We start from the raw sequence: 25847 nt of genomic DNA on the forward strand, positions 1-25847 counted from the left end.
AAAAATCTCATGCTTGTTGACACTCCTATATAGTAGGTGGCAGTACTGCACCTTAGTGTTTGTTGCCAATCGCCATAAAATGAAAAAAAAAAGATAAACAAGACTAGTTAGCTCGTAATAAGCGGCTACTATTGCAGTGCAAAATCTCGTTAAAGGAGATGACAGACAAGAACGAGATATCTGCACTGGAAAAAATATATCTTTTTCTTACATTTTCCATGGATTTGAATGAATTACTAATTATCTTCATTAATCTGAAACTTAGCAGACGAGAGCAAAAGAACACGAACCTCCATGAAGAGCTGCATGGCGTAGTTGGTGTAGTACTTGGCGCGGTCATAGTCCTCCTGCAGGATGTAGAGCAAGCTGAGCTCCTGGCTGTAGTGACTCTCCAGCAGCTTTTTGCGCTCCTCCACCTTCATGGCTTTGTCGATGAAGCTGAGGAGAGTTTGGTCCCGCTCGCCTAGCTGCAGCTGCTTCAACATGCTGCGGATCATGTGCTGCAGGTACATGTCCTAACACACGGGGAAGAAAGCCAAAGCATTACAGCTCATGTGTACGTACCTGACCCCTACTCAATGGCATTTTAGAAAGCCAAAGATGTCACTACATGTTTATCAGATTAAGCTTAATTTACCGTAGCTGTATTTTATTACTAAAGATGAGTTTAGTGCCAAGAATAAACATGCCACAGAGAGCTGAGCTTACATGAAGTAGGTTTTAATGTCAAGCCATCACTGTACGCTCGACAAGACAATTTTCGTTGGAGTTAAAACCTGCAGGATGTCACCCGTTAATGACCCTTCTGTTACCTGGTAGAGAGGCTCTGACCACATCTTCTCCAGGTTGGGTGGCGACTTGTCATCAATGTACACAGTGGAACAGTACTGCAGAGACTTCCACTCGGTCAAATGGTTGTAGGCCTCCATAGCTGCAATTTCCCAGAAGTCCTTCTCAGAGTCGGTGGGTTCACCGTCAGGCCAGCTCTCAGTGTTAAGAGCCTGTCAGTGTGGAAGACGGTAAATACTTTGACACTTCAGTGCTACACACACAGCAAGCGATCTGGTAGAACTGCATCAGTCCATGTCCCCCTGACATGCTGCCTACATGCTACCAGCTTCTACTGTGATGGGAGAAACCTAAGACGTGCATACCTCGTTGTAAAGCTTCACAGCTTCTGCAAAGTCAGTGCTGGCTTCAGCCTGAAGAGCAGTGCAGGTGATCAACTTGGTCCCAACTTTACCGCCAAAGATGCCTCGCACGACATCATAGTCCTCCAGCGATCTGTAAAGCCTTTAGAGCAGAGGACACAAACAGCACATTCAACATTAGACTTAAGAAACATTTACAATTATCCAAAGGTGAGTGTATGTCTAATGCAGAGCCTGAAGAGCTACAGTACAATGATGTAGATGGACGAGAAATTTTGAAAGCAAAGTAACCAGATATCAGTCAAAAAAACATATATACAAGCAAGAGAAGCGGATCTTTGAGTAGACTTAAGTAATAAGTAATCTAATTTATTAGATTGAACCCACCCGACCCCTGGCTTAAATCACACTGAGCAGCTACGGGACGCCTCGGAGAAAAAAAATGTCCAGTGAAGTCGGCACTGGGTGTCCAAATATTTTTTGTCTTTATTTTGAATTGTATATCTAATGTATTTTAAACCTAAACTAACCCTTGACTTCTTCATGTAGAATATATAGCTTGTAAATTGTGTTTGTGCTTTGATTAACAATAAGATTCATATATATTTTTAAGTGTGGTTTAAGTGTCAAACTACATTTTGTTAGTGTGCTTGATGTTAATATGTACACTCCAAGCCAGCAGAGTCAAAATCCCTACAGTACCTTGCGAGGTGGATCCATTTATTGGTATCTGGGGGGATCTCTTTGCGTCCTCGTGCCCGCTTGGCCGGACGTTCCTCTGGGACACTTGCAGCAAGCAGCAAGCCTTCTTCCAGCAGCAGGATGCCTGATGGCTGCTGGAGACTCATGAGGCAAGTGGAGCTGATGGCTGCTGGACTGACCTGCTGCAGCTCCTGATGCTGGTAGCACATATCCTAAGAAAAAACAGCAGTGCATTAAAACTAAAGGAAGGGGTACTGTGGAGGATGCATCATCACTTATTTGGAGTTATAATATAAAGGGAAATTGGAAAACTGATGCAAACATTTCAAAAAAACTGTACAATTTTACATTCATCAACAGATCTTAAAATGCTGAAGATCTTAAGATTTCCACACATGAAAACAGCCTCTTACCTGCACACATGCGATAAATGGAGGGAAGCAGATTGTACTCTTGCTCAGGAACGTATTAAAGTTGCACCGCAGCTCCTCTTTAATCCTCCCGCTCTCCTCCGGCTTTTGTAGTTTTTCCATTTCTTGGAAGATGCCGGCAAACAGGGAGCTGAACAGCTGCTTGGCTAAAATTGGGTCTCTCTGAAGGCGACACGCGGAGAAAATGAAATATTAATGATCAAAGGTGATCCAAGTTTTGTCTTCTTCATGATCAGGACATTTGAAAGAAACTATTCAGGGTGGATGTAGAAAGCAGCAGCAGTCTTACTTGTGCAAGCGCTTGAAGGGGAGCGATGAGGTTGCTGTATGGAATCTGAATGTCTGGAAAGTCTCCCACTCTGTAGTTACGATACAGAGTCACCTGAGCCTCTTTTCGCAGCCTTTGGTCAGCTTTGTCTTCCTGTGGGACACCCGACAGAACAACTGATGGTTAGGGACGCTCGCAGGTTGTGAAAGTTAGTGACAGCAAACATGCTGATTTGATTGGCTACTGATTGAAACCTGGTACCTTCTTCTGCCTTTGCTGTTGGATCTCTTTTTGTGCAAACCCCAAACTGACTTTCTCCTGATCCTTGAGAAATCTGCGTCTCAATCTCAGGATGTTATTTCGTCGCTCATTTTCAGCTGTTAAAACAAAACGTAAAACACTTACAGCATGTCATTGAAAGTTTAACCTCTTCGCGCTAAAACAAAACGTTTTTGCTGCGGCAGATATTTTGTACTTTTTATAGCTCAAATAAATACCCTAATTTACTGACTTACAATTAAAACTGTACACATGCTTGATTGATCAGAGAGATCTACATTCAGGCACTGCTCAGTATTTGGATTAAGTGGGTGTTTTCTTGGAGACCGACCTCTCGTGCGACTGTCCACCTCATCTGTAGAAGCAGTCAGGCGCCTCAGGCCAAAGCCTTCCCCCACTGGTCTCCTCGCTGCAGTTTGCCTCTCTGCTTTCTTGTCAAACACCAACAAAGACGACAGCGACTCGGAGCCAAGCGTGTACTCTGCTAGCGTATCCACACTGCTGCCTGTCAGCCAGTTATATGCTGTACGTCGACCTGGGACAAAAAAAACAACCTGTTAGCTTGAAAACTAACAAACAAAACTCCGACCGAAAGTAAAAGCCATATTTCCAGCTACTTTTAAGAAGAAGCCATTATTCACAGAAATCTGGAATAAAGTGATTTGAGCAGTTTTTTTTAGTAGTGTTGCTTCTATGTTTAGATCGTGAACTACAGCTGCACCTGCTGCTTGGGTTTGGGAGAACTCTAATGTAGTCTGAGTGGCTCTGAGCTTCCCCTTCATGGATCCAGACTGGGATGCCGCCACACTCTCAGGGCCTTGAGAGCTTTGGGTTTCAACGAACATGGGAGTCATCACGGTGCTCCTGAAGCGCCAGTTGGAATCAATCACGTAGTCCTGTAGAGTGGAAAAAAAACACGACGAGCACATCAGTAATGTACAAATAAAAACCCTAAATTAACTACTTGATTTGTTCACCCAAAGAAAAAACTAACAGCTGACCTGGAAGGTGCACTCTGACAGAGGATACTCGAACATGTTTCGTTGGAAGTCAGGACTCTGGCTGGTCATTTCCAGCAGCAGGTTGGTGGCCAAGCTCAAAAAGCACTTCTCTATTTGACAGGAGTACAGAGAGCGAAGCACCATCAACATTCGCTCGAGGGTTGCAGTGGGGAGCCGCTTCTCCTGACTCCAGAAGTTACGAACATAAAGCCTAAAAAGACAGTAGATAGGGATGGTCTGTTCAGCTCAAACAACTCTGTACAGACAGAACAATTTCTATACAGACCATTAAAATATTGGCATTAAATAACCAATTCAACAATCAGTTGTCTACGTGGTGCTTACTGAAGGCCTTGGTTTTCCTCTGACAACCCCTGAAGCAGTGTTTCTTTAGCTGCATTCAAAACCTCCGCCGAGCAGCTGTCGTTCATGCTCTCCTCATCACTGGAGAAAAACGATTAGCAAAGTCATCGTACATGAATGATGCCACAGTGACACAAAACTGAAAAAAGCCCAAAGCCCTCACCCGTAGTTGTCCAGGATCCACATGAGGATGTCGTACATCCTCTCTCTGCAAACCGGCGACGGGTGAGAGACAAAAGCCGTCACGGTTCCCAGCAGCTCCTGAAGCTCAGACGGACTCAGCAGGGCGATGATCTTGTGGATGATGTCGAGACACACTCTCTGTCTGGCTTCATCCCTGAAAGGAGTAAAATATGTAGAGACATAGTTCATTATTACTCATTTGCTTTTTGTTAGTAGAAGAGCTAAATGAAGAATGTCCCGGATGTCAGAGGTCTTTGAATTCCAGTATTTGATGTTAATGTTTTCCTCATGTATTTGATAAACTGGGACTTTGTGTGACACTGACTGATTAATAGAAACAAATAAAAAATCATCAGCTTTCTCTGTAAACACTTAACTTACTGATAAATCACATAAATTATATCATTAAAAAGTAATGGGTAAGATCTCTTTTTCAGGACTATACATGAATGTTTAAACAAATTTTAACAATAACTGATAGACATAAACAAAAAAAACCAACCCAGGCAGACAACAAACCTGTTGATCATGCAGCTAGGACTCACCTGTGGCCCATCATCTGAGCGAAGCCCGAGGTCTTCAGCTGCAGGAAGATGTCTGGAATGACGTCAGCTCGGCTCAGCACGCACTCCAAACAGTTAGTCTTTAAGATGCCGTGCAACTTCGGCAGCAGGAAGAACACGTAGTTGACGAACCTGAAATCACATTAAATAAAAACAAACTGTAGTTTGAAGCAGCTGGTCAATAACTCAACAACTTGACCTATTAGAGAAATCAGAAAACACATATTTTAGTTGGGTCACGACCACTGACAGAAATCATTTGCATTACATTTGTATTAAAATATAATAAATACCAACTGACCGGTCCATAAATGGAGGAAAGTGCTTTGACACTTTGTTCAAGCAAATAATGAACTTGTCATCCAGCTCTTTCTTCTTCAGATTAGTTATCTTGTTTGCAGCAAGACTGAAAAGTTCCTGATGTTGCTGAAATACAAACGGGGAAAAAATATGTTATAGGTGGCATTAATGTACCACATGTCATTAATTTAAGATGGAAAAACAACAAAGAGGGTTTTATCATCAGGATATAAAATACATCTACTAACTTCTCCTAAACATTAACATACAAAATAAATATTATTTTCCAACAGAGCTCTCCACAGGCATAAACATGAACAAGTTATAACAGGAAGTTCATACATCGCCCATTTCAGTTGTACTCTTCAGGACCAGGCCGATAACTTCAGCAGCAGCCGAGTAGACGTCTTTGTACCTCACAAAGGACACGTTGTTGGTGAGGGACTGGATGTACCTGATAAAACACGCCACACAGATATGTTATATATTTATAGTCACATATACAACACACACATCTGTTTCACTACATGGCTGTTCACCTAAACCTGCATATTTCAACTTAAAAAAAAGACATTCAAATTTCTATGAGCAAATAAAGCGTCAAACGAACAGCAGTCAGGTGACACAGTGGATGTATTTTACCTGTCGTACTCAATTCCACATGTGGCGTCATAAGCAGGGAGGTTGTTGGCGAGGATTATTCCCAGCAGCTGAAGTCCGACAGAGTTGTCTTTGCTGTTGGGGTCGGTGCCGCAAAATCGCTCGAATATCAGACTATGAAAGAAAAGGAGGTAAAACAAGGACCAGCTCAGTTCCATTTTGTTGAAAAGAAAATGCACTTTCAGCATGTTTCTTGTGAATATCAGGACACACTTTGAGCTGAGAACAACAGGCCAAGTCTAGTCAGGTTTCGAGGAACATTGACCACATCCATTTTCTCCAGACCAAGGCACTGCTGATGTCTAACAGGTCATCCTTAACTGCTCCACTTGCTTGTTTCTCCTGTGTTTAACTTGCCCTTTGACCTTAGCTTGTATTAAATAGAATTAAAAGTGCACAATTACTACCTGTAAGGAACATGCAGACACTCTTTCCAGCACTCTACCAGGGTGCGAATGATCTCCAGGTTGTGGCGGAAAACGGCCCTTTTGGAGTGAAAGCTGTGCTTCATCAGGAACTCCAACAGCCGGTTGGCGAGGACTTCATCTCTGGGGTTACCCTGAAATAAAAACATGTGACTAATGATAGCCTAGAAGTGCTTTAAATCATTTTATACCTTAATAAAATGCAACAACAACAAAAAAACTAAGCAAAACTTTCTTTTATACAATTCCTAAAATCCCAGCTTGCCAAAAAACTCTAAAAATTAACTAAATTCCAGCTAATTTGGTGTCATGTGTTGGAATCTTCTCTATAATGGAAGCATGACCAACCTTGGGACTGGCCAGGCTTGTCCAGGACAGCACCGTGACCACAATGTCTACCACCATGAAATGGATGCCCTCTCCTCCGTTGTTTCCAGAGACGACGAGCTGCAGGAGCGGGCCGAGCCAGTGCTTGGCATACGGCCGGAAAACCTGGAGAAACACGAGAGCAAAGATTAAATCCAGAGAGGAGAAGTGAAGCTAATAAAAACTAATGAGGTGTCACATACAGGAAAATACACTTTATTTACAACTCCTGTGACTGAATAAATGTGAGGGGGGCATCCACCTCCTCTGTGTTGATGACGAGCTTTGAAATGAAGAGTCTGATATTCAGAGGCGTTGCTGGATTCGCCAGTTTTCCATGTAGAAACTTCATCCATGGTGGGAGCTCACTGGGCACAGTTCCCTGTTTCAGGAAGAGGAGCAAGAGAACGTGGAAGGATAGGTGTTCCTAAATAATATTTATAGATTGATTATATTCATCAGAGAGAGAGAGATTAAATTCTTATAATTTGGGTGATGTAAAAGTATTTGTTCTGGAGCCAAGTGTCTGTGCTACTTAAGCCAGTTCGGCTACTATATGATGCAACTGACCTGTTCGACTTTGGGGGTTATGTTGTTCCTTTGCATGTGTCCAATCAGAGCAGTCATGGCTGCCATGCATTCATGCTGGTTGAGCTCATCCATTTCTAGGTCCACCATTGCATCCTGGGAGAGATTTGTCTCCTCTGTCTCCTGCACATAAAAACATATCAACAAACCTTCCCACAATAAAAATATTACAATCCATCTATTTAGAAAAATGCTAATCAACAGTAATTCTAAAGTAATCTTTAGACCATCATATGCTCATGATTAAACTCAGAGGTATTTTAAAATAGAAAAAAAAACACTGACTCGTTTTGCAACAGTGCGTTTCTTTCCTTCTGGGTTTTGGGAGCTGAAGGAAAAGCTCTGGACTCCGGTGGAGAAGTCAAACTGACTCATCTCTTCACTCAGGCTGCTGTCGGCCATGTACGACTGGGAGGACAGATACACCGGCGCTTCTGTAGAAACCACAAAATAAATAAACAAACATCACCATTTTTTTAAAGAGATGAAGGCAAGTCTAATAGTTAAATCTAGACGCTGCACGCTTTGAGGTAAAGTCAGAACACACAGTAGAGTAAAACTGCTCCGTTACCTCCGTTCTCCTCGTTTACTTCTTTTCGAATCAAGACGTATTTCTTCTTTCTCTCGAGTGGCACCTACAGTGATGAAGAAATAAATAAATACACCAGAACTAAAACTCAGGTATGCTGTCACATAAACAAACAAAAAACACACCTCAATTTCTATTGGAAAGTTATAGGTCCTTTCAGCATCAATGATGTTCTCAAGAATGAACTGATTCTGGAAAAGAACAGAAAAAAAAACAATCAGTAAGGTCGTCTAGAATCACTTTAATCAGTTAAAGTGCATTGTACTAAAAGGATAAGCTGCTGTGTTGGAGTGACTTGGATGTATTTATACAAAGAATGCATTCCTTGTACCTTCTCTGGTTTCTCACTGAAGAGGAAGCCATGGTAGAACTTGGGCTCGTTGAAGCTGCAGCTAATCACAGCGATGGCACAGTTGTACGCAGCGCAGTGAAACTGTCTCCTGATTTTAAGAAGCTGAGTCTCACCAGCCATGTTCTCAGTGAAGGCTTCAATACAGGACCTAATCAGAATAAAATCAACATAATCATGATTTATTCATGGCATAACAAAGGAACAGACATTACTACTGTTTTGAGGATTCCTACTTGATCAAGGTCTTGGACAACTCATTTCCCTCTGTCTTGTCAGAGCGACAGTAGGCTTGATTAATGCGGGACTCCTTGGAGTAAACCTCTTCTTTGGGAAGCCGTGAATACAGGAGCTCCATCAGCTTGTAGCAGCCATTTTTCTTCAGCAGCTGGATCTCAAACGCTGATTCGCTTGACTGAAATTAATAAAGAATTAGATTTTGTTTCAAGTGGCTTGTGTTTCTCAAATCTTAGTAACAGCGGCTTTTGGAGACCAAAAAAGTCATGCAACTACCAAATGTTTGGATAGATAGATTGGACAGATGTTTAGATGGATGATGATGGATGGATGGATGGATGATATTAATAAAACAACATCAAAAAAACAACTTAACAATGTTTTGAAAAGTGCTACATATTTCCAAATGAAACTACAGCAGCTAATGAACTGGGTACTAAACACATCTCCCTATAATTAAGCAAATATAACGATCCTAAGAGTCAAACCTTGGTGAAGCGACTAAGCAGGAAAGCAAGTATGTCGAAGACATTTGCCACAAAGAAGTCATTCAGGGCCTTGGTGCTGCAGTGGGAGGCCAGAGGCAGCAGGACTCTCTCCATCATGGCCTGCAGCATGGAGCTCATCGGCACATCGCCTTGCTGAATCACCCCATACACTGTGCACAGTAGCTGCTGCTGCCGCTCGTTGTTGGACCTAATCAGACATTGACAAACACAGAAGGGCGGGTCCTTTGAATCACTGCCACAGCTGGTCTTTGAACTAAATGATAAAACCTTTAGTACTTTCTCCCGCAAATGAATTACCGACCGCTTTGCAATTCTTTGGAAACAGGTTTGGAATTGCTCCTCCATGATGTGTTTTTTGTCTCGACACAGAATCACTGCCAGCAGCTTGAGCAGGAGAGGACTCTGAGAGAGCTCCAGGGCATCCAGCAGCTGGAAAACAACAGAAATGTCGAGTTAGTAGGTGTGATCATCCAAAATAACCTCTTTAAAAGCACATGAGTCTGCTTTGTTAAATAGTTTGTCTTATTAATATAAGATAAGACTGATCTTTACCTTACGGATACAGTCCATGTAGTTGTTGCGGTGAAGGGAGCCTTTGGGAAACTCGTCAGACTGCATGGGGAAGTGGGAAGCCACCAGGCTGTCGAGGGCTTTCTGCAGCTCAGCTAGCTGCTCCTCTGGGAGGGTTGTGAAGAAGGGCAACACCAACAAGGCCTGGCTCTGAGGAGTCGAGAAAACTCAACATTAAAAAAACTGACGAAGCTTCATGTGTTTTAACAAGTAACTTAAAAAGAAAAAGGTAAAAACTATATAGTGCATAGAAGTAATTAAAAACATACGGACTGTGTCAAACCATCTTCGTTACCTTGAGATTGAGAGGCAGATTCATGTCGACCAGCAGCATCGTGAAAGTGGAAAACACTGGTCTGAATGCGTCATGGTTGATATCAGAGCTGACAGAGGAATCAATCTGAGGAGAGGGCAGAAAATGACAAGAAATTAAAAGAAACAATGGGTACAGTACAGCATAAGATGGGGCTTTTATTGTACTGCACTGTGTTGTTTTGATGATTGCTCAGAGATGCATTCACAGAATTTTAATTTTGCTTAATTATTTTCTTTTTTTTAGTAACTTTACCTGTAAAAGCTTGGAGAGCAGCAGAAGAGTGGCGGTTTTGCTCTCTGGAGTGGAAGAGTGTCCCTCCCACCACGACTGCAGACACATCCATCTTCTCAGCACCTCTTCAACCAGCTGCTTGCCCTGAGTCTTCCTCACAGAGCGCTCTCTAAAGCTGTGGTCCAGCATGCCGTTCAGCAACACACTCACCTGCATTCAACAGCAATAAAATTAAATATTAGAAACACAGCTATCTTCCTTTACCGGTGGCTTCAACATAGTTCTGGGATCGTTATCTGCAACTACCATGCTGGGGTTTTGAGAGGAGGCTTTCATGAGGCGTGGCACCGTGGCGTCCAGACTCCTCAGCAGCTCGGTGTTGATGGTCGTCTGGAAGAGGCTGTAGAAGTACTCGCCGTGTGAGAAGCTCAGGAAGTTGTGGCTGTGGCTTCCCGATACCGGCACGGAGAGCATGATGGTGTTCAACAGCAGATCCACCAGCTGCTCGCTCTGCAGAGGAATGATAACGTTCAACAAGAGGCAGCTGTCTATGAACTGATTAGATCTGTGTGTGTGTGTGTGAATAGGAAACATATTGTAAATCATTTTGTCGAGCATAGCTAAGGTTAAAAGGTGCTCTATGAGTACAGACCATCAGTCCTCCATATTGGGGGGTCAAAAATCAAGGTAGCTGTGAATTCACAAAACACATTTTGGGCCATAAGTGTTACTGTCGCAAAACTATTAGTAAATGTGTATGAAGAGTTGTGAGTCTGTATCTCGATCTGTGTGTCTGTAGTGAGATTTGTGAATGTGTAAAAAGATTTGTAAAAGATTTGTCAAAGCGTACAAAGATATTAATAGATGAAAACATCTAAGTCTTTGGCTACAAGAGCTGGAAAAACAGACAAATCACCAGTTACAAGTCAAGCGGGCCTCACAGTTGTCTGTCTTTTGACACATGACTTTTGCTTCACTTCTGCCGTGAGAGATTCGTGTCTGTAACTTCAGGGTTTCTTTGCCCTGAGCTCAGGCTCACAGGCTGCGCACTGCTCTGCACCTCAGTAGCTATGTCGCCTGCGAGCCACCATGAAAGGTTTTTGCTCAGCGACCCACAAACTCAGCAAATTTAACTTGTTCATATTTACCAGACAATGTTGCGCGCCCTCAAAAATTCTGGGGGATACCGCCGCCAAAAATAGTTAATTATGACAAAATATCACACAAATATCTAATTAAAAATGGTGTCATTTTACTTCCAAAAGTTCCACATTTCTGCAAAAACACTTTTTTTGGTCGTTATTCAACACCATGACTGAGGGACAGACAGGAAGAATGTGACGATATTATACATTTGGTCAGATGTTGACTTTGTGATACCACCACTAAAGGTGTTTACTAGATATAATATACGACAGACATGGACGTAAACTGCAGCTTCACTGGTTGGCAGATGCACAAAACCGCAGGATGCTCATTCTACTGTATCGATAAAGTGGTCCAGGTGTTTTGTGCTGTTAAACACGACGCCTTGAAATATTTTTAGTGTCTTCAAACTAAGAGTCGGTTCAATCCACAATCTATTTGCTGCTTAATTTTACTTAACTGCTGTAGTCTGTTGACTTCCAGTGACTCGAATGCTACAATAGGTGTCCCAGTACTGTCAGTTTTTATCAAACCTATCTAAAGAGTAGCAGCACCGTAGCACTAACCTGTTGACTGAGGGAAAAGGCAAGCTGAAGGAGGCCATCTGCGACTCTTCTGGTGTTTATGTCCAAGGATGAAAGTGCCTTCCTGTCTTCACCTGGTGCTATGCCTTTGTACACCGTCATTAGAAGTTTGGATCCGAGGGATGTGGCGTAGGTTGAATCCTTTAAGGAGGACATATAGTCAAAAAACATGTGGTAGCACCTTGATCAGCGTGAAAATCAAAACGTAATAATTACACTTTTATACCTGCATATGTCATCAGTACATGAAATTAGCTACTTCAATTCATTTTCTAAATGTTTTGAGTGTTAAATGATAATGAAAAAGGAGCTGCATGGCCACAAATATCAAACTTACTCTGGGTTAATGTTCATACCTTGCTGTGCAGAATGGAGCTGAGGAAGCCAGCTTTGTGAATCTGCTTACAGGAAGACAACACCATTTCCATCTGGTCATGGCGGCTGAGAGTGCTGGAATGGTAAAGGTCTACAGCACACAGCTCCTCGACACTGTGGTGGTCAGCGAACAAATTTAGAAAGGAACAGAAAACAACAAACAATCAGTGGTATTGATAATGGCATATGTGTCCCTGATCATTGTGGCGTCAGACAATGAATCAAAGATAATTCCTCAGGAGACAACAACGACTACGAGATGACTTTATTAAAATATAATGTGGCACAAAGCCTGACTTTACCTTTTGCATGAGATTTTTGTCCTCAAACTGCTTTCAAGTCGACTGCGGTAAGGCGAGGCCAGCAGCGCCTTGAGCAGAGGGACACACACTTCTGGTAGGTTCTTCATTACCTCCACATCTGCCATGTTGAAACCCACAGCAGACGGCTCGCACACCACCATCGCTGTCAGCTCAAAAAACACTGCGCACAGAATATCTTGTTCCAGTTGCTGTGAATGTAATTAGGAAAGCATAAGTAAAAACGTCCAAAGAAACAATCAAGAATTAGATTTTTAATACCATAGTGCCTGTAATTCATTGATACCTTCCAAAGCTCCTGGTCTCCTTTGACGAGAATCATTGAGGCGAACTCCAGAAGGCGAACCATGATGGTGCACTTGCTGTAGTTGTACTGGTCCACCTCTCTTGGGCTGAAGTGAGACGTCCTCTCGCCCAGAGAGAAGCAGCTCTCTGCAGCTCCCAGTTCGTGAGTCGCCAGCTCAGTCAAAAAGAAATGCAGAGCTTTCAGAAAGCTTGATTTGTCTTTTGAGCCTTTGAAACAGAGAACAGAGGCATTCACTGAGATCCCTTCAGTCAATATTGATGGAAAACTGAAGCTCTGACACTGAGAGCTTTTTTCTTTTAACAATTTTTTGCAAACAAAAGAAACACGACAAGCTGTTTGTTAACACACTGTTGCATAAAAAGGACTTACTAAGAATGTACTGAGGCTTGATTATGTGCAAGCCGATGAAGGTGTTGTAGCAGTCCAGCACAGCCAGCAGGAGGTCCATCCACTGCAGCGTGGCTCTGACACTGAAAGGGCCTGTCAGGTCCCGGAGCGTGGGCTGGGAGAGGAGACCTCCACCCTCGAACCGCGAGATCAGGAAATCTGTGCCGTGATCCTTCAGCATGCCGTCCAACCACTGAGGAGGAGACTTCTTCCCTAAATCAAGAAAGTGCAACAAAAATGAATTCATTTAGTGTAGCAGCAGGCAAGTAGAGCATAAAGCTGTTTCAAACATCTTTTGAAATATTGCTCTCGAAATTAAGTAATTGGTTCTCACCTGGCAGGAGAGGAATGAACTCGTAGAAGAGCTCCATGCATTTGTGGCGACACTCAGTCTGCGGTCGGCCGCATTGTTCCAGAAGCCATAAAACCACATCTGACAGGTACAGCTTGTCGTCGGGTGAAAATCCCCTGAAAGGAAAAGTAAATGAAGGCATATTAAGAACATTTACACTACAAAATGTGTGAAATGTAACGCTGAATTTCATTTCCAAGTGATTATACAGTACATTTTGTTCTGTTTTTCTGCCTTTTATACTTTTATACATAGAGAGATAAAGCAGACCAGGCTTTTATAATGATAGGTCATAATGTGTGGTATATTATGAGACAAAAATGGATGAACATATAAGTAAGTAAAATTTAAAAAAAGGAAAATCATTGTCGCTTCAGCTCTGAGGATTGCGTTATAGCTTGCAGACCGTACGAACCTCGGGATGCGTCTTTTAGCGTTGTGCTGATTGAGACTGGGGGCCTTGTGTTTGATGATTCTTTTCAGATGGTCGATGGCGATGCCGCACTGCTGCAACGTACCTGAGCATGAAAGAGCACAGGAAAAGCTTCACATCACTTTAAAAGTAAAAGGAGCTTTAAATTCTAAGTTTCCTTCAATGTGCAATGGATCCATATCTTGTCAAATGTGAATGCAAATAAATGTCCGTCCTATAAATAAACACAATACTTGCAACTCTGGATATAACACAACCTCAGATCAGATTGAATAAATGTCCGCATAAGAAGACTTAATAAATAAATAATGTTCCGCTGCTTAAAAACATTCTACGGCAACTGAAATATCAAAGCTTTGCATTTTGGTTTATTAACTCTCTATTGCAGCAAAACATTGTGATGTCTCTGCACCATATCTGAAAACTACAGAGTTCGGACATTCCTGTCTACCCACCTGATGTTTTTATGACAGCAAGACCCCTACAAAGTGTACTGTGTATAAAGTTGAAATATGTTTACCCATAGATCGCTCGTCGACGTGTGCGAGAGCCAGACTTTCAACAAATATGACGAGAATTTCAAAGACGAACTGTTCGACCAAGGAATTCTCCTCCCTGAAGGAACATACAGAAAGAATAGTCATAGTATATAATTAAGGACCCAATTAACTGGCAGGACCACAACTTAGGAGGTAAAGCTTGCTAGAAGCATCACACCTGAACAGTCTGTAGATACTGTTGAACGCTAAGGCAGCACCGAGTCTTTTGAACCCATTGGGGTGGAGAGCCAAGCTGTAGATGCGCTTAAACAAGGACTTCATGTTGGTGGGGCTCTTCTCCTGCTGCTTGGGGGTGGTTTGTTTGATCGACCATTTGACGAACTCCTCGATGCAGCGGCCGCAGAAGTCTCTCAGGGTGCTGTCCATCGGGTCGACCACGCCATCCTGAAGAGAAGCAACCAAGCGGCAAACAGAAAGCCTTAAAAATTCTGTTAAACAACTGCGTCTTTTGAGAAAGGTGTTCAGATACAGTTATTGATGCATAATCTCAACTTGTGTCAGAAAGTTTATAACATATGAATGCCTACCAGAATGGCCTCTAGAACAGCGACTGTATCTTGGCTCTCAAACTTCTTGTTGTTGGTGAACCAGTGAATCAGCTGCATGACCAGCGGTTCAAAGAGCTGCCTGGTGACCTGGAAGAGAAATTCTAGTTCAGAACGATGCAGAATCCATCCGCTCTCTGTCCACGTGCGCCTTGTGGAGAAACACCATTCTCTGCATGTTCACTCGTTTGGTTGTGTGAAATGCTGATTTAGGAGAATCCAAGTATAGCAGACATGTAACCAGGCATTATTATAGGTGCCCTACACACAACATGCAACGACAGGAGAACATTTGTTTGGAAATTGTTTGCAAATGCAGTCAACAAGTGTGTCTAATATTTAGTTCAGTTTCCTAACAGTTGAAATTGTTTTTGCTTATTCCAATTACATTTTACTGTTTTTAAAAGTGCTCAAAACAAGAAACTATCTCGTCGTTGTATGTTCTGATGCCAGAGCTTTTTGCTATATGAGGACCACAATGTAAATCAGCCTGTTTGGCTTTTTTGTGCTTTAATCCTCAATAAATATGACAATTTGTTATTTCTACTAGTGTTTGAATTGAATTTTACTTTAAATTAATACTTCCAAGTAGTGGATAAAGATTTGTGATGATTTACCAAAATTAAGTAAAAGCATCAATACCAGAATGTAAAAAGCTAGTTATACACGTACGTATCAGACACAGTATCTAAAAAGGTACAGTAATGCATCTAAATCCAAAGTTTACATGCATCCCATGATATTTAAAGACATTTATGACCAAGGGACCTGTATTTGGGATCTTAAAGGGGAACACATACCTGATCAACATCACAGGCCAGACGCAGTAGCACAGGAAACAGTCTTTTGTGTAGCTTGTACATTGGTGGCAAACTGTTCTCCCCTTCAACCATCTGAGCGCTCTTTCCCACCATGTAGATCACCAAACTGTGGAGCAGCTCACAAGCTGCTACCTGCATGACGACAAGAGACACAGGATCATCATCATTATTTATCTATAAGTATGGATCTCCATCATAATTTTCAACTTTTTAAGCTGCCACAGATAAAGCAAACTCTTCAAATCGATGATATCTGACGTACCTTGGTTTGTCTATCACTTGTGGACAGAGCCAGTTCGCTGATGTGAGGCAGGAACGGATCGAGGAAGATGACCGGCTTCATATCCTTGAACGGCACCGCAAAGCTGAGCCTTTTCTCAGAATCCCAGGCGACGAATTTCTTCATCATTTCCTCTGATGAAACCACTAAATGCCAAAACAGAAGCTTATGATCAACAAAAACAGAAAGCGTCTCTATTAACAGTCATTTGTTCTTAAAACGTCTCCCAAAGCACGGCCCAAATACCCAACACGATGTTGTGAAAGAGAAAGAGACAGAAGGTTGGTTGTATAAATCCTTACCGGTTACGAGGTTTCTGTTCAGCTTTCCTCCCAGGTGACCGAGCAGCTTCACCACCCTGAGTCTCACCATGACAAGAGGAGCATCCTCCTGCATTTGGACAACAGTTACCAGTAAGTGGTAATACATTACATGTATTGTTGTTGTTTTTGTAGCTCAGATCTTATGTGTGTATTATACAGTAATAGGTGGTTCATTAGCACCCATCCTGAAGTACTTCAGCCTTATGAGGAAACTAAATAAAAGTAAAAAAAAAAAAAATTTAGGAGTCTGTAAATGCAATGCAACTGGACCTGTTTGAGTTTCTTGAAGACATTTCACTTCTCATTTGAAAGGCCTCTGCAGGTTTAACTGACTGATCGGGAATCAGAAGAAGCCTTTCTTGCGTTAGACTAAAGTCCAGCAAGTTCAGTTGCCTTCAATTTAGCAATTAAATATCCGAAGACCTGGATGATTGAGAATCTGCATGAATTACCATAGCGAGCTGGTTGGATTTCTTCAGGAGCCTCGTCATCACTCTGCTGTATCCTCTGTCACTTCTCGAAGACAAAGACGACATCACCTCCCAGTTGCTCTCATCTTTGTCTAAAGTGAACAACATTCAATTTAGATGTCTTGGCTTATATGTCCGATTACAGAAGTGAATCCATTTCTAATTCAGCATTCATCTTACTGTCAGTGGAGGTGGTTTTCAGGTATCCGTCCAGGAGGGGCAGGATGTTGGAGTAGCAGGGCTGCATCGTCTCCAGAGGGATGTGGGAGGACCAGTCCTCAAGAGCATTTAGGGCTGCGTTGGCCAAAGGAATGTGGCTCAGACCTAACTTCAGAGCCGTCTAGATGCATTCACAAGCAGAGGCACACAAAAACGCACGTATGTCTTAGGGTTTGGGTTGTCAACACTTTCAAATATTGAAATTTTTGAACTCTTAGACTGTTTGTTTAAACTCAGTAACCCTCACTGACACTAGCTGACATGTACCAAATGCAAGTAGATCTTAAAATAGATGCTATTTGAGTATTAATGACATAAAAGTTAATTGAACAGTGGATGTTATTTTCTATATAATGAAGTAAAGGAGACAATCAAACCTCCAGAGCAGGACTGTAGGCCTTGATGTCCAGAGCTATGATGTTGTGGTGCAGCGACAGGACAAATGTCAGGCAGGAGGCCAGCAGCTCATCTTTGTACTGCTTCATCCTGACGCACACCTAATAGGAAACACACAGCACACGTCGCTAACATCTCCTGCATAATAAGTTCCTCAGTCATTCTTTGTTTCAGTTCATTGCACAAACAAGCAAGTTTACAGCATTCACAGAAAACTCTGTAATGAGAAGCTACCTCTTTTCCAAACTTGGAGAAAAGTGCAAAACAAGCACTTTTCACGGTGTCGCTCTGCGGGGATGTGGAGCTTCTCAGACCGACTCCCTGTTTAAAAGCAGATTCATATTGTATAGTCAATGTGAATGCACTGCATGACATTACTGTTGATCTGAGCTTGCTAAATTCTGCAATTATCCGTCTGCACAAATAGGGCAACTGTTCATATGCCACAAGTAGGACAACGCATTTGATCATAAGACAAATTAAAAACACAGTCACATATTAATGTTGCATGATTCTGACATGCCCACATATTTTTTTTTTTTCAAACACCCTGACACTGAGTCTAACATCAAGGCCACAATAGTAAATTGGATGAAAAATCTTTGCACCAAAGGAAATATTACCTGGTAGTACTTGATTCTCTTTGCAATTCTCATGGTGACAGACAGCAGCTTGTAAAAGCCACTGACGAGTGGATTTCGTATGGAGTGGAGGATAAGCTCGTGACTTAGAGGATACATCCAAGACTGAAAGTACTCCACGTGTTTAGTCAGCAACAACTCACTGCAAATGCAGAAAACAAGCACGTTGATCTGAGATCTTTGTATTGCAGAAAAGGAGTTGTAGACATGCTGCAATCAAGAATAGTCTAACAACAATTTAAGGTGTCTGCAAGTTTCAATCCTGAACTTAGTTTGACATTTTCAACTCCTCTTACACTGTGATGTGTGGGAGACCAAACTCCTCGCTGGATATTGTTGGTAGAAAACAAAAATTACGGTAAGAATAAAGTATGGTATGTTCCACTTGAGATCTGACTTACTAAACCAGCTCTACACCAGAAAGAAAAACACAAATACAAAGCATCTGACACAGCTCTGCTCCTATTCAAACACGTTGTAGGAATCTTGTTATGTGTGCTTTACCTGCAGAAGTCAACCAGGTTGATGAAGGCGGTGAAATCTTTGATCTTGTTGGGCAGTAGATGAGCTGTGGGGTCGGAGGAGGGCAGGACGTGGGCTGCATCATCTGGAGCCTGATGGACACGGAGTCAAGTGTCATGGGTTAGGATTTAATAGATAGAAAGGCTTTTAAAGACTGAGTCATGTTTAAATTGATGACCACCAAAAGAATGTTGATTTGTACAAACAGGCAGGACAAAACCGTGTCACTATAATTGTGTTGCTATATAAATATTTATTCCTGGTGCATGAAGGCTGGACCTCACCTCCTCTCCAGTTACTACTTTCTGCACAGACAAGTCCAGTTTCTCCACGATGCGGAGGATTGATTTCACCAACTCATCGTACAGAAGACGGCTTAAAGAGCCGAGAGCAGCATTCTGACTTTCAAAAGCTCCATCCAAAAATCCTGAATCCTGCAGAGGGAGACAAGAATGGAACAATAAGGACTTCAAACAGCATGTACTCCTCACTGAAGCAGGTTTCATGTAAAACAGTGGACTTGTTGAGCCAAAACTAAAACCAAAGACAGCTGTTGAAACTAGAGACATACATGTGTACTTTGCAAGTCTTAAGAACTGTACCTTCAACTGATCACAGTCTAAAAGGTTCTTATACAGGACAAGGTAGTTGTGACTAGATGGAACTTTCCAGTTTCCAGTACGGACTTGAGAAGCCTCAGAGGGACTGTTTCTAGCGTCCTGAAAGAAAAAAGACGAGAGACATATTTGTTTTATAAGCACGGTAAAAAGCAGTATTCTTGTTTGAGAATTGACCAAACAGTGAGTGATGTATATATACTCTAAACATTTGTGTTAATTCCATTATTAAAAACATGTCTGACCTCAGCAAGCATGATGGGTTTTGAACAGACACGAATCAAGCCCTGGTGCACTGAAAAAGAAACAGAAGTGAATATTGTAGAAGATGTTACCATCTCAGGAAGCAGTCATACAAACACATGAAGCAGTTTAAATCTGATTTTAACAGCAGGTGTCTATTTGCATTGGACCCAACAGCCCTGAGAGCAAATGTTCAACCACTCTTTTCTTTGTAAATTGTGAAAGATGTTGGCCACTTGGCTCCAGTGCAATGTGCTCATAATGAACGTACCAACAGAGCTAATGAAACTCCAGAGAACAGGTCCTTTAGAGGCCATGGCCACCAACACCTTAAGGATGGACCTGCAACAAGCGGTCTGCATTCTCTCGCTGTACTGAGGGAAGCTGTCGATCTGCACCACAAGGAGGCGCTCCAGCAGCGGCGTGTAGACCTCTGGGATCTGAGGAATAAAGCAGAAGTTCATAATAGACAATAAAAAAAAACATAATGTACATGCAGACAAGAAACTGTACAGTGCTCCAAGGAGTCAAAGCAATCTTAAGCTTGGTGTGGTTGTTACTCAACATTTGGTCACAGTGAACTGTAATGATGTCTTTTTTTTTTTTCCCTTTACCTTGTCCAGGTGAATAAGGACACTGGCTATAGAGTCCAGGAAGCTGGGCAGCTGGTAGAAGCTGTCGTCCTCCCCGTCAGACTCTGTCAGGTACATCTGCTTACAGCGCTGAATCAGCTCTGTGTACATCAGGTCAACGTCTTGTGGGCAAACCTTCTTGCACGGCTACAGGGAGAACATAAGGTTTCATGTTTTATATGAATAACGCCAGACTGTACAGAAGACGCAAGATCAAACTTAACACCAGGGCCTGACGGATATATTGATTAGTTAGTAATGGCCTGATATAAGACTATCACACGTATGTCAGTATTGACTTGCATATTGCCCAATATGTGTCAATATGAAAACTTTTTTCTTGTTTTTTACAGATTATAATGTAAAACAAGATGATGGCTATGACTTCATTTGTTTACAATACTCCTGTCTGTAGCACATGTAGCAGAGTACGTATCAAAGCTAAGCAGCTTTTCTAACATAATGCATATATATGTTACTATTAGATTTTTCTACTTTCCAAAAAATGCTGCAATAGTTGGTTTCTACATACAATTGTCCAATGATTTAAACAGGAAATCAAACATATAGATACACAATATTATTTGCAAGCAACTGAAAAAAACTCTACATTATAAAACTACATTCATGTGGACAGACTTTCTTAGTTTGTTTATGTGTTGCCATCAGGGTAGAAAGAAATGCACAGAAAGCAGGCAGGGGGATAACATGCAGTGAAGGTTCAGGCCGGCCGGGATTTGAACTGGGAACTCACTGTTTGCATCCATATGGTGTGCACCATACCTTATCAGGTCGCTCCGTGTGTGGATAAAACTTTTGAATTTGATGCATGAACTTTGGCTTTTGCACAAACGATTAGAGCAAACTAAGGAATAAACTCACAGCTGCAAAGAATCCATATCCTCGTATGGCGATAGACAGCTCTTTGTGTGTGGAGTCCATGGTCTTAATGATGCCGCAGAACTTCTGCATGAAGAACTTCAACTTGCTTTTGTGCTCCTCGATGTTCTCGGCCACCAACATAGCAACCTGAAACGGGATCATTCAGACATGTTTGGACTGTCAACCTCTGTGGGCATCATGTAAAACAACTCAGTATTGATGATTAAAGTATAACAAAAGACGTTATCTAAATCCTGGTATGAACTGGTCTGTCTGGTTGTGTGTGTGGAAAAGTGTTCACCTGTTTGAGAAACGCCTCGAGTGCGTAGTAACTTGTCTTCTTCATCTCAGCGTTGATGTGTCCACAGAGCTTGGACATGATCTCAAACAGAGCTCTGTAGTGGTCCATCAGGCAGCTGCTGAACTGGGACGCGTGTTTGGAAAATAATCTGAGGCCAGCTGATGAAGAAACAGAATCAGACAATTTACTTTTTTTTCCATAGGTTTTACCAGCATTTTTCCAAAAAATGGCAAGTCTTACCAAAGGTGACGGCATAGCGAGTCATTTCCATCTACAGCAGAAAAACAAGCAGTCAGAATACAGCTCAGTGTAATCAGCCATATGATTAGATTTCTGAGAATGTACTCTGTGACATTGTGTACCTGGGGACTGATTGCCTTGAAGGCATATTGAAAAATCTCCTTGGATGTTGCTGGATCTGCAAGTTCGAAACAAACACCAGTAAAAAAGAAACTGAATGGATTTTTGTTTTACTGAGATACACCATCAATATGAACAGAAACACCACCTTCTTCCATGGTTTTAGAGAAGTTGACCATGAGGGCAGTGATTCCTCTCAAACATCCAGCAACAACAAAAAGCTTGGGTTCCTTTGTGGAAGAAGTCATCTGGAAAGAACATTGAAAACCACAGTTGAACACACCCACACACAGGAAGCCAGCTGTTACACCCGGCTTCACCTGTTATAATATGCTCTGGAATCCCAGATCAATTAAAAAAAAAAACCCACAGGCTAGTATCTTTGTTAGTGCTTCATCATCTGTAAAACATACCTGCTCTTTCAGTTCTCCTAGATAGGCCTTGTAGAGTTTGTCTGAGTTGTTTACCATCTCACTGGGGTGGACCTCTGCAAGAACTCCCAGCAGCTCATAGATTTTACCAAGAACTATTAGAAGAGTAAGAAAGGTTTATGTAGTTTATCGATTTACTGGCTGAATGGAGCAATTGTCATTATGGCGTTAAACCAAAGGCATTAAAGGAACACTCACCTGAATCTGGCAGTTTGCTCTTCTGACACAGCTCGCTGTAGAATTTGTTGAATATTTCACCGATTCTAAAGTCTGCAGCGACGCTGGAAGCCTTTGTTGTTTGGAGAACCTGCAGGGAGGAATGAACAATGTTTCAAAAGCATGCAAGAACAACTGCTTTTACTGCAGCAAGCGTTAATATTCACAAATATCGAGCAAACCCCTCGCAAGATCATAAGATTTGGAAAGTCTGACTTTCTCAGGAGCAGCTTCTGATGTTGGAAGAAAAAACACCAACAGAAACCAACCTTAATAAGGAGCTCCAGCACTGGAGTCCTACATTTGGCTACTTTCTCCTTCGTGTACACGGTCATGCACACGTCCTGAGTAGAAAAGGCAAAAGATGAATGTAGCACATGTTTAGTTTTCATGGTAAATGCTGTACATGTCAAGAGCCGATGATGAATCTAAACCAGCCCTGGAATAAAATTCTAACATCTGCCGCTGTTACCAACCTGGCGTTTGACATGTCTTTCTGAAGGAACAAACAAACATCCTCACTGGTTCGAAACAGAAACTTACTCTTATGTCCGTGGCGTAAGTCTTTTCCCAGCCTTTGACTCTTGGTGAGACTTTGTCCAAAAACTTCTCCAGAAAACACAAGATCTCGACCCGGGTGTCCCGCAGCTGGAAAACAGACGTTTCTGTCAACATAAGAACTTTTGATTTCACTACATTACTGTTTATTTAGTGGATAGTCCTACCTCCTCCGATGGCAGGGACTTCCTGAGGAAGCTGAGGAGTCCATAGTCTTTGGAGAACAACAAGGACGTCTGTAAAACTTGATGAGATGAGAAAAAAGGAGGCATGAATGTTAATACTTGTCCAGATACACTCCTTACATTATGAGCATTAGAGCTGCAACTAATGTTTACCTGTTGATTAATATCTATTTATTGATTAGTTTGGGTGTTTCCTAAAGCCCAAGTCACTGTCCTCAAATGTCTTGTTTTGTCAGTAACCCCAAAAATATTCAGTTTACAGTCATAGAGGAGCAAAGAAACCAGAAAATATTCACATTTAAGAAGCAGAAATCAACTTTTGTTTTGCTTAAACAAATTAGTCAAACTGATGGATCAATTTGGCAGTTAATTCCATTGCTGACAGCAGCCCTAATGTGTACCTAATGCCACCATCAAGTGTGCACAGTGAGAACACCACTGACTTTCAAGCAACTGGTGCAAACATTGTAGTTGCATCAAAGCTGGAGAAAGATTTAGATCATCAGCCTGAGGAGAGAAGATGTTTCCACCACTCTGGTAGAGAGTTTAGCCCAGAGAAGACCAGGATCATAGGTTAAGTTTGCATAATGATGATCTGTGCATAAACTATGTATTGCACAGGTATGAATGAAGGAGTGAAGAACACAGTGCCATGGAGGAAACCTGCGGTTGGACCAACATCCTGCAGACTCCTGAACTCTGCTGCAAGTTGGCTGTAGATTACTCAAACACTGCATCCTTCATCCTTAGTTTAGGATTGTTTCACATGTTTAATAAAGCACATAGTCGAGTGACCCGTGGTGTGTGTTGCAAGCTTCTCTTATTGTCAATGAACCACATGTTTCCTTGTTGTGCTCTGACTCCCACCACAGAGCGTTTTGGCGGATAATAAAAGTTAGCAGTGATACAGAGGTGTTTTTTGTATGACGAACTAATAAGTAGCATGCAAAAAATCCGAAAATGACATATCCTACAAGGTATTTGACGCTCATCAACAGAAGAAGCACTATTATCAATAAATGCCCAGATTGTTAATGGAGTTTGGCGCGGGTTGCCTGCGCGAGCTCCTGGGAGACGCCGGGACTAGCTTCAGATGCGACTTCCTGGTCTTACCAAGTTCATTCTCGGTCGGTGCTAGCATGCACTCCTGTCCCAAATCCCCGATAATATCGTGGCATTTCAGGGCTGCGGCTCGGCTGTCTTCGTCTGAAAGTGACTCGTGAAGTTTGAGCAGCAGCCCTTGGATCCCTCCAGCAGCGCTGCTCTGGGAAGACATGGCTGGCGGCGCCGGGGCTAAGCTAGCATTAGCATCCCGAATAAAAGTTCACCGTAGCGGGTAAAGTACACAAACACAGGATGACTGGGCTCTTCGATGGAGCCAAACAACTGCCTGTCAACCTGCCAGCGTGCAGTCATTCAGGCTCAAATCCCTGAGACGAGGAGGAATCAGGATAAGGTAGCAACAGCGTGCATTTCAAAATAAAAGCCCTTGTGGCGACCCGCCCCCATGTGCCGTCATCCTCAGATTTATTCACACCCTCCTATTAAAGAAGGGAAAAAAAACAGCTGTCAGTGAAATTAGCTGAAATTGACAAAAGTAATAATAAATACATATTTAATGAAAATCATGACATTGCTTTTGAATTGTGGTTCAACAGAAATATTTGAAAACAAAACAAAACAAAACAAAAAAACAACAGCAAGCAAACAAGAATGATAGGACCTATAAACTAATATTTTGTTGAACAACCCTTTGAGCCAATCACTGCAATCAAGTGTTTTCTGTAACTCTCAGTCAGACTTCTGTACCTGTTGACAGGGACTTGGATTTTGGCTCACTGCTCATCAGCAAAGTGCTCTGATTTGTCCTGGACAGTTTTATTTTATTTTATTTTTTTAATTATTCTTTTCAAACACAATCCAAAAAGCAACGTCTTATTTCACTAAATTACAATTTAGTAAATTTTTATTCATCATCACTTTTTTTTAGTTTGTAGTCGTGTGAGTGACTATTGTGAATTTTGCCTTTTCTTTAATGGGAGGGTGTGAATAAATGTGAGGATGACTGTACAACTGCAACCTTCTCTGACCTGATATATTAAACATTGCTGCTTCATCAGTCCATTAAAGTAACGGAATTCTGTCATTCAGGTCACTTTTATATTAATGTTGCTCATTGCTTCATTCAGATGAATTTGCCATTCATGTGATTTGACAATAAATCAAATGAGGTTTAATTCATAATAGTTTGCAGCTAATTTTGTGGAACATAATGATTCTGCTATAGAGGGGCCAAGAAAAACAACAACACTCTGGCTTGTTTGTATTTATTTAAACTAATCATAGCTCAGATCATGTATTCACTTGAAATCCTGAATTGTTTCGGTGGAACATTTGCATGCAGGGAGAGGAGCACTGTGCTGTAAACAGATAATGCATCAATAAAATACTAGCAGGACTGTCTGATCATCTAAATCACTGGCAAAACTTTTTAATGAGGAAGGCTGCTGCCAGGAGAGTGTTGTTGTTGTTTCTCTTAGTGAAGGACGTATTATGAAGAGAAGTGAAGGGCCGAGCCGACTGAAATGAGCAGCCAATGGAAGGCCAAGACCTGCAAGATACATCCGGTGAGTCACACTAAACACAGACTCAATCAATTA

The 25847-nt window shown here is 41.9% G+C and overlaps 1 protein-coding gene across 1 annotated transcript in view; it reads right to left on the reverse strand.

Annotated features, from left to right (window-relative positions):
- The window catches only part of prkdc (protein kinase, DNA-activated, catalytic subunit), a 34037-nt gene extending 9457 nt beyond the window's left edge, over window positions 1-24580 (reverse strand). Inside the window, exons 1-66 of the mRNA XM_008305506.1 lie at window positions 24301-24580; window positions 23170-23246; window positions 22988-23092; window positions 22714-22788; window positions 22427-22535; window positions 22211-22323; window positions 21946-22045; window positions 21800-21855; window positions 21678-21708; window positions 21438-21595; window positions 21137-21283; window positions 20237-20401; window positions 19894-20062; window positions 19625-19674; window positions 19365-19481; window positions 19047-19196; window positions 18745-18854; window positions 18223-18382; window positions 17834-17920; window positions 17581-17700; window positions 17165-17324; window positions 16967-17076; window positions 16494-16581; window positions 16174-16337; window positions 15891-16043; window positions 15073-15180; window positions 14703-14929; window positions 14506-14600; window positions 13968-14070; window positions 13535-13668; window positions 13183-13413; window positions 12793-13019; window positions 12489-12697; window positions 12168-12300; window positions 11794-11952; window positions 10388-10591; window positions 10103-10291; window positions 9830-9934; window positions 9517-9684; window positions 9266-9393; window positions 8944-9151; window positions 8455-8633; window positions 8201-8369; window positions 7995-8060; window positions 7852-7915; window positions 7566-7714; window positions 7263-7403; window positions 6955-7074; window positions 6675-6818; window positions 6309-6460; window positions 5884-6015; window positions 5584-5695; window positions 5243-5367; window positions 4924-5073; window positions 4359-4532; window positions 4178-4276; window positions 3833-4043; window positions 3553-3727; window positions 3163-3366; window positions 2814-2929; window positions 2574-2705; window positions 2267-2446; window positions 1854-2065; window positions 1155-1293; window positions 813-1001; window positions 291-515 (exon numbers count right to left, since the gene is read on the reverse strand). Of these exons, the coding sequence (XP_008303728.1) occupies window positions 291-515; window positions 813-1001; window positions 1155-1293; window positions 1854-2065; window positions 2267-2446; window positions 2574-2705; window positions 2814-2929; window positions 3163-3366; window positions 3553-3727; window positions 3833-4043; window positions 4178-4276; window positions 4359-4532; window positions 4924-5073; window positions 5243-5367; window positions 5584-5695; window positions 5884-6015; window positions 6309-6460; window positions 6675-6818; window positions 6955-7074; window positions 7263-7403; window positions 7566-7714; window positions 7852-7915; window positions 7995-8060; window positions 8201-8369; window positions 8455-8633; window positions 8944-9151; window positions 9266-9393; window positions 9517-9684; window positions 9830-9934; window positions 10103-10291; window positions 10388-10591; window positions 11794-11952; window positions 12168-12300; window positions 12489-12697; window positions 12793-13019; window positions 13183-13413; window positions 13535-13668; window positions 13968-14070; window positions 14506-14600; window positions 14703-14929; window positions 15073-15180; window positions 15891-16043; window positions 16174-16337; window positions 16494-16581; window positions 16967-17076; window positions 17165-17324; window positions 17581-17700; window positions 17834-17920; window positions 18223-18382; window positions 18745-18854; window positions 19047-19196; window positions 19365-19481; window positions 19625-19674; window positions 19894-20062; window positions 20237-20401; window positions 21137-21283; window positions 21438-21595; window positions 21678-21708; window positions 21800-21855; window positions 21946-22045; window positions 22211-22323; window positions 22427-22535; window positions 22714-22788; window positions 22988-23092; window positions 23170-23246; window positions 24301-24463 (9324 nt within the window). The 5' untranslated portion in view covers window positions 24464-24580. The remainder of the gene's footprint in view (window positions 1-290; window positions 516-812; window positions 1002-1154; window positions 1294-1853; window positions 2066-2266; window positions 2447-2573; window positions 2706-2813; window positions 2930-3162; window positions 3367-3552; window positions 3728-3832; window positions 4044-4177; window positions 4277-4358; window positions 4533-4923; window positions 5074-5242; window positions 5368-5583; window positions 5696-5883; window positions 6016-6308; window positions 6461-6674; window positions 6819-6954; window positions 7075-7262; window positions 7404-7565; window positions 7715-7851; window positions 7916-7994; window positions 8061-8200; window positions 8370-8454; window positions 8634-8943; window positions 9152-9265; window positions 9394-9516; window positions 9685-9829; window positions 9935-10102; window positions 10292-10387; window positions 10592-11793; window positions 11953-12167; window positions 12301-12488; window positions 12698-12792; window positions 13020-13182; window positions 13414-13534; window positions 13669-13967; window positions 14071-14505; window positions 14601-14702; window positions 14930-15072; window positions 15181-15890; window positions 16044-16173; window positions 16338-16493; window positions 16582-16966; window positions 17077-17164; window positions 17325-17580; window positions 17701-17833; window positions 17921-18222; window positions 18383-18744; window positions 18855-19046; window positions 19197-19364; window positions 19482-19624; window positions 19675-19893; window positions 20063-20236; window positions 20402-21136; window positions 21284-21437; window positions 21596-21677; window positions 21709-21799; window positions 21856-21945; window positions 22046-22210; window positions 22324-22426; window positions 22536-22713; window positions 22789-22987; window positions 23093-23169; window positions 23247-24300) is intronic.
- Window positions 24581-25847: the final 1267 nt, after the last annotated feature.

The sequence above is a fragment of the Stegastes partitus genome, unplaced genomic scaffold, assembly GCF_000690725.1.
Source record: "Stegastes partitus isolate 25-593 unplaced genomic scaffold, Stegastes_partitus-1.0.2 Scaffold2530, whole genome shotgun sequence".
Lineage (NCBI taxonomy): Eukaryota > Metazoa > Chordata > Actinopteri > Pomacentridae > Stegastes > Stegastes partitus.